This window comes from Zingiber officinale, chromosome 9A, assembly GCF_018446385.1.
Source record: "Zingiber officinale cultivar Zhangliang chromosome 9A, Zo_v1.1, whole genome shotgun sequence".
In the NCBI taxonomy this organism is placed as follows: Eukaryota; Viridiplantae; Streptophyta; class Magnoliopsida; order Zingiberales; family Zingiberaceae; genus Zingiber; species Zingiber officinale.
The window spans coordinates 50404289-50412073 of NC_056002.1; the positions used below are offsets into that span (position 1 = coordinate 50404289).

The 7785-nt window shown below is 39.6% G+C and overlaps 1 protein-coding gene across 1 annotated transcript; it reads left to right on the forward strand.

Moving 5' to 3' along the window:
- Positions 1 to 230: 230 nt before the first annotated feature.
- Positions 231 to 4608, forward strand: LOC122019200. The gene is made up of 4 exons (XM_042576697.1): positions 231 to 719; positions 1750 to 2110; positions 3400 to 4313; positions 4597 to 4608. The coding sequence occupies exons 1-4, from the start codon at positions 231 to 233 to the stop codon at positions 4606 to 4608; spliced, it is 1776 nt and encodes a 591-aa protein (XP_042432631.1).
- Positions 4609 to 7785: the final 3177 nt, after the last annotated feature.

The window sequence follows — 7785 nt, forward strand, 5'->3', positions numbered from 1 at the left end:
CTATGATAAAATAAAATAATTTAATTTTCCCACCAATACTTAGCCGAAATTTAAACACTTCACTCTTATCTCCAAACCTAAACCTATATCGCACCCCACCGTATACCGTCACAACTCCACCATCACTTTCCTCCTCGCCGCTAGCCGTCTAACCATCTCTCTCAGCCTCATCTCCCTCTTCCCCTTCCTAAATCGATGCCCCTTCCTCTCCCGATCAGGATCAACACACGATGCCCATGCTTCTCAGTCCAACCACACAGCATCTCCTCCAACTCCCTTCTTCGCATTCCCAAGACCACCGCTCGATTCCTTCTTCGCATTCCTTTATCCATTCGTCGCTACTGACATCCTTCCTCATCTTCGACAGTTTCATCGTCGCTATTGAATGCCCCTCCGCCAGTGCAGCTCCGAAGACCAGGAAGAGGGCGAGGGACGACGATGATTTCAAGAGAGCCGTAGAGATCATTATGGTTTTGTCGGCCTTGGGACAGATGCGAGGCGGCAAGGAGCCGGCAGCGGCCAAGAAGGCGCTGGTGACCGAGGCCAAGGAGAGGCTTGTGGTGATGTGCGAGGCCGCCAAACCGAAGGATCTCGTCTCCACGGAGGCAGTGAGGATCGTGGCGGAGGATCTCGAGCTGAATAGGTCTAAGGATCCTGCTTTGGGATTCCAGCCGCCCAGGATGTCCATCGCAGAGAAGTTGATGTTGACCAAGAAAAAGGTCCGTCTTCCTGCCCCGTTTTGGTTCCTTCGCTTAGAGTCAAGGAATCCAATTGCCTTAACAATAGTTGCTCTTGATCTTAGTACGAGATAGCCCTAAACAGAGTGCAGTGGTGGGAGAACATGCATCTAGTGAGATCCAAGTGGTTGCATATTACGCCTTATTGTTTTCATTTAGTATGCTTGCTTACATTGCTTTTCAGTAGGTATTTACCTTTCATGTGTCTGTTGAATCCTGCAGACTCGCATAATTATGTTGTTTCGAGTTGCTATTTACCTAGAAAATTAATATTCTATGAAATGGATGCTATTTGCTCCAATTGTTTGTTTGCGTTGTTGACCCAAGTCCTTGTATCATTTCTCTGGCGTATTAAAAAGTTAGGTCTATGAAAGTCCAGGTCATAATCTCCATTACCTCACTCTTCTTGTTGACTTGCTCTCTAGATTAAATCCAGTGAAGAAAATGCTTTAGTAGTAAATTATGCCTTTTATTTCATAATACTGCAACTTTATTAAAATGTAAAGATTGTCACTCTCAAATTGGTTGAAATGCTCTCTAGCATCTAGCACAGGGCATATATTGGCTTAAGATTATGCTTTTTTTTAAAAAAAAAATAATAATCATGATACTACAACTTTATTGAAACGTAAAGATTGTCACTGTCAAATCAACAAAATCATGTGGTTTCAACATGTTTGTTGTTTTATTGTTCTTTAAGAAGGGAATGACAATGTCAAATCTCTAATTTCTTTCTATACCATAAGTAAATACAAAGAAATTTCTTAACATTGTAATGAGGTTTAGTTATATTTTGCTTACATATGGATAATTATGCATTGTTAATATGTTACTTGATATCCATGTTATTTTTTAGCTTGTATTGGAAAGCACAACATTTGAAAATACCTAGCTTTCCAGTTTTTACGGCAGAATTTGTTTGAATGTAAGATATCTGATATGGCATTTTCCTTAAGTGTTTAGTCACTGCAGAACTTATCTGATAACCTATGCTTGTGGTCTAATTCTACAGATGAAAGTGTCCAAGGAAACAAACGTGCATTCATCAGTTCATTCCTCTCAACAGCTTCCTGTAAGTGTTGGTGCAAAATCTGAATCTCGTGGTACCATTGCATCTGGTGCTTCTAGGTTTTCACAGGACAAGAGTCCTATGCCAACATCCTCTGGAGGCTTTCATAATTCTTCAACTATATCTCATGTTCCTGTGTTGGCCTGGGCTGCCCATAATTTGAAGCAGTCACTGATTAGTGATGTGCAAGCTGGTGTCAATACCATTAAACATTCATCTAGTTCCCGTGATAAGGCTTTGCCTTCAGCACATAATGGATTAAATGCTAGACCTAGTGGACCATCTTATCCGACACAAGATCAAGGTAAAATCTTTAGACCATATCTGTCCATATTATCTATCAATGCTGTGAAATTCTGACTTCCTTTGCTTTGTTATGGCTTGAATACTTGATTAATGCATTATCATTTTTCTTATTTCCTTTTTTCTTAATTTCTCAAATTCCTAAAAAGTATTAAAATATTTTGGCCTTCTTTACTGAAGTTTTATGTGTAATACCCCGGTTCTGAGATTCTGGTTAAGTATGACTTAAAAGGTTAGATGATACTATCCATATCACCAAGGTGCACCTTCCTTTTCGGAAGCCCAAACTTAAGAACTCCAAAGTTAAGCGTGCTTGGCTTGGAGAAATCTGAGGATGGGTGACCTCCTGGGAAGTTTTCCAGGGTGCGTGCGAGTGAGGACAAAGCACGCTGAAAGGACCTCCGGTGGTCTGTGGAGTTAGTCATCAAACCGATAGGTAATTCTGGTGTCGTTCCTGGTTCGGTCCGGGCCGGGGCGTTACAGATGGTATCAGAGCGACCTTGCGACCGTGAGTGCGCCTGTGGTAGGAGCACCCAGGGCACCACCTAGCGAGGGAGATTCTGGGATTTGTTTGTGGTGTGATTTGTGGTTACACAACGAGGACGTTGTGTCTTTATGTGGGGGTGATTGTAATACCCCGGTTCTGAGATTCTGGTTAAGTATGACTTAAAAGGTTAGATTATACTATCCATATCACCAAGGTGTACCTTCCTTTTTGGAAGCCCAAACTTAAGAACTCCAAAGTTAAGCGTGCTTGGCTTGGAGAAATCTGAGGATGGGTGACCTCCTGGGAAGTTTTCCAGGGTGCATGCGAGTGAGGACAAAGCACGCTGAAAGAACCTCCGGTGGTCTGTGGAGTTAGTCATCAAACCGATAGGTAATTCTGGTGTCGTTCCTGGTTCGGTCCGGGTGGGGCCCGCCCGGGCCGGGGCGTTACAGATCTGGTAACAGAGCCGGCCCGGGCGTTACATTATGTGAACTAGTATTAGTCATAGCTGTAGTTCAATAAAGAACAGATAATTGTATGAGTCAAAGATAGCATTGTGGTACTAATATCAATAATTGTGTTTATTTCCTAATTATTTTTTATTTTGGTACCAAGCAGTGTGGCCTGGTATACTGGTAAGGCATGTCTGCTAAAGGCTCAATCCTTTTTTTAGCATAAATATAAAGGCTAGTTTTTCCTTTGTGAATCCTTTTCTCTATTGTTTGGAATTTGGTTTTTCCCTACGTGTAATATTGGACATGTCCTAATATTTTCATTCATGCTTAACTTGTTTTCTATTGCAGCTGAAAATCCACCTCAAAAAATCCCAACCATCTCTTCCATGCAATCACCATCTGTTGCTGCTGTGTCAAGGTTTAGCCAACCAAACAAATTGTTGGATCATACTTCAATTAGGTCAGAGGGTATTGCCGATGCAAATGCTAGCCAATCTTCTCATCAAATGAAAAATCAGGAAATAAAGTCTTCTACAGTTCAAGCAGGACAAGGAGGCCTGCATATTACACATCAACCTACTCAAGGCTTGGCATTCTTTCATGCACCTTCTCTTTATACCAATCACAATGAGATTGGTAAGAGTGTGCAGAGGATATTGCAATCGAAGGTTCTGGATCACCTAAACTGGATTCCTCCATCAAGTGACTATATGAATGCTTCTTTAAATTGCCAGATATGCAAACATGTGATTTCAGATACAGAAAGTTTGCTTGTCTGTGATGCTTGTGAGAAAGGAAACCATTTGAAATGTCTTCAATCTTATGGCAGCAAAGACATTCCTAAAGCAGAATGGCATTGCCCAAGCTGCTTGGCATCAAGTAATGGAAAGACCTTGCCACCCAAATATGGAAGGGTCACAAGAGCTCCTGTTCCAGCACCAAGAGCTGCACCAAATACAAGCATCAATGTTACTTCTAAGAAAACAGAAGATTTGGATCCTAACACTAGTCGACGGAAAGCACTAGCCAACAACAATTCTTATGTGTCTCAACATTCCAATTCTTCGAATTTGGGTGGCAGCCATTATGATTCAATGGTAATTGGTGCTGAAATGGATTCGAGGACAAATGGAGTTAAGAGAGACAATGAAAAATGTGATGCAGTAGGTGATCATTTGGAGGAAACAAATGGATCTGTATGTGCTAATTCTGATGCATCTTGTGGGTATCCCAACGATATTGAGAATGATAGTGGCTTCAATGTTCTCATATATCTTTCAAATGGAAATATCCATCTATACCAAACTAGTCCACACAACTTGACCTCACGCACAAGAATGATAATAACATTTGAAAGATATATGAGAACATTGAAGCCACTATCATGTTAACAGTGATGACATAATTCCCTTTTGTGAATTGAAGTCAATCACAGACACTTGCATAGTTGTGTATATGTGATAAGCTTTCAATCGAATTGGACTTTATTTATGTGTTTCATTAATTTAGATTTCATCATTTTTTGGGGATATTTTCCAATTGTAGGCATCTATATAAAAAGATGCAAGAAAAGTTGTTGCTGCAGGATTTCAGATTGGTGGATCCAGTGCCTGTGGAGTATGTACCATCAAGAAATCAGAATAAAAATTTCATCCAAGAACTAGTCAATTGGTTGTTGTGCCATGCAATGTTGGGTGAGTAAGAATAACATTATATATCACTCTCACTTGCATATTTTGAGAACTTGCAAGATGCATATATACACTAATTATATTTCTTTGTGTAGTTTTCACTGGATTTTGACTATCATCAATGTTGAGAAGGAGATTAATTTTTTGTTGGATCCTCTTAGTCACCGCATTCGTGATCAAGATTGGAAATATGTTGTCAACATGTAAGTTTTTTGGCTTCTTTTCTTACCTTTATTGAAACATGGATGTATTTTGATGTGGCAATACAATTCCCATGGGTTATATGCATGAAGGGCCTTGAAAATGTATAATACGAAGGCGGGAAGGAAAGGGAAAAAACAACCAACATGAGTAGTTGTCAAGGTATGTCCTTTTGATTAGCAACTGTTTCACTATCTTTGAAGGAGTTATTCCAATATTTCTTTTCTAACATAGGCTCCTCAACAACCGGATGTGGAGCAATGTGGTTTTTATATCATGCGATATATGAAAGATATAATTGAAAATTTTAGAGTTGACCACAAGAATTCACTTCCAGCAATGGTAATAATACACACTCATATTTTTGATTTTATTGATTATGAACTTCTCTTAGCTTTTCCCTCATTATATCAGATCTTGCTGCTGCTGTGCTTTTCCTGTGTTTCTATGTAGTCTTTGAACTTCTCTTATGTGAGATGAACAAGTAGATAGATCCCTTTTAGATATTTGTTGCTCCAGTTATCCTACTTGTGGCTTTATGATCTGATCTTTCATTTGATTTCCACTAGTTCTACAAAGTTTATGTCTAGTTGAAAGAACGGTCTTGAATTTGTCGAGTTTGTTCTTAAAAATGATTTCATAAGCCTAGCTAGCTCGAAGAGGATAAAGTTTGAAATTCGTGTTGACTAGTTAGCATTTTATGCCATGAGACCATGGAGAGATGTCTTGGGACTAACTATGTGCAGCCATTATGCTTTAGAAAATGTCATTGTTTTACAGTGGAATAAGATGGTTATGCTGAGTACCCGTCATGGGAAATTCAAGATAATAAGCAGTATTTAATTATATTTTCTTATGTGATGCATTTTTTTCTTTTCTTTTATTATGTTTGTCTATTGCTTGTATGGAGGTGCTCAGAAAGGACCCCAGTTAAGAGAGTTGGATCGTGGAACTGATATCATTGTTGCTACACCAGGACGTTTGAATGATATTCTGAATATGAAAAGATTGAACCTCCATCAAGTACTGATTAATTAAATTGCAACTATGAGAAAACTTTGTTGCAATAATTTCTGGTTTGGAATATATTAAGTTCCCAGGAATGATAGATCTATCGCTATATGATATGGTTGAGATAAATGATGAATGTGTCTCTTTTTAAGCATTCAAATTAGTCAACTTGTTACCTGGTGCTCTTACTACTTTTTCAACTATGATTTTTGGTCTTGGTTTACTAATATCTTATTTATGTGTTTTTTTACAGTTTACAAATCTCAAGTACTCCAGAGTTGAAATTGATGAAGTGCGGTTCGAGTGGGCTGAATGCATGCTAGATTATATTTGAATAGGAAAGGTATTTGATTTTTGAAAACTTTGGATGATGCATGCATTTGCATGGAATGTAAATTGCATATATTGTCCCATATCAATTTCTTTCTGATGGTGATATTCTAGGACTTCTGCAGCATGTATAATTCTTCTATTTTTGTTCTTTACTGTAGTTAAGTAGACCAAATGATACTTTTGTTTGATAGATTAGAACAGTGGATGTTTTAACTCAGAAAACTAGGCATTTGAAGGTGAAAAGTGGTGAGATTAGGGAAATGAAAGGCACAAGAAGAATGGAGTAGTATAGCAAGTTGAACATATTCTGATTCTCATAATTTAATGTAGTCTCAGCTTGATTTTTGACTCACGATGTTCTACCTTAATGTGTACAATATCTATTAGCTTTTGATGTAAAAAGAATATTTGTGTATTTTATGGATATTGTTGTAAGAAGAATATTTATGTAATTTGTGAATATTTGTGTATTTTATAAGAAGAATATTTATGTAATTTGTGAATATTTGTGTATTTTATGGATACTGTTGGAAGAAAAATATTTGTATAATTTGTGAATATTTGTGTATTTTCTTGGATACTATCAGTTTTTCACTATTTCGAAAATCGAATTTGTGTCGTTAAACAATACTGATATTACATTGGTTTTCCACCTGTAAAATACTGAAAATTAGCGAATAGTGATAAGGGATTTTTCCGGAATTTTTAGAAATTTTTCGGAAATTTTTCGGAACTCATATGGACGAGTTTACGGGGATAAAATAGGGCTCCGGGAAAAGCCTGTTTAGGCTACCTTGTTTTAGTGAGGAAAAGTTTTATTTTCCTTTTTCCTATTTCTTTTTCTTATTTTTTTTCTTTTCCCTCTGCTACCCGTTTCCTTCTTCCTGTTTCCCCCGCGAGCCGTGCCCTATTCACGCCGATTCCTCCTTTCCCTCTTCCTCTTAGCCGCTGCCCTAGCGCCGGCGCCGCCTCTTCTTTTCTCCTCTGCCCGACGCCGACGACGCCAGGGAACAGTGAGCCGGCGGCAAAGCATCTTTCTCTCCCTCTTCCTTTCTTCTTCCCTGTCTTCGCCACTGAGATCGGGACGCGATGCCACTGCCGCTGCCCTCTCCGGCCACTCCTTCCGTGTGCCCTAGATTCACCACCGGCCACAGGAACCTCGGAGCCGATCGCTCCTCTTCTCGCCGACACTCAAGTTGTCGCGTGCCCTAGCCTCTCCACCGTCGCATACTTTCCTTTCCTTTCTTCCCCTCTGCCCTAGCCTCCAGGCCGTGCCCTAGTTCCTGGTTGCTGCCCCTCTTCAGAGCCGCCGGCCATAGAGCCCCGACGCCAACAGCAAGTGCATCCGGCAGAAGGGTTGAAGGTGAAGGCTTAAGGTTTGTGTTTTCAAATTTGGTACTCTGGTTCTTGTCATGCTGTGAGCAATACTTGGGTTGGGTGGAAGGCTATGCTAACTACGGATTATGGTTTCTAATTATAGATTCATTGCGACGGTGGT

Coding starts and splice junctions, on each gene's coding strand:
- LOC122019200 (XM_042576697.1), top strand. CDS start 231: ATGCCCATGCTTCTCAGTCCAACCACACAGCATCTCCTCCAACTCCCT. Junction 720..1,749: donor TGATGTTGACCAAGAAAAAG/GTCCGTCTTCCT, acceptor CTAATTCTACAG/ATGAAAGTGTCCAAGGAAAC. Junction 2,111..3,399: donor TTATCCGACACAAGATCAAG/GTAAAATCTTTA, acceptor TTTCTATTGCAG/CTGAAAATCCACCTCAAAAA.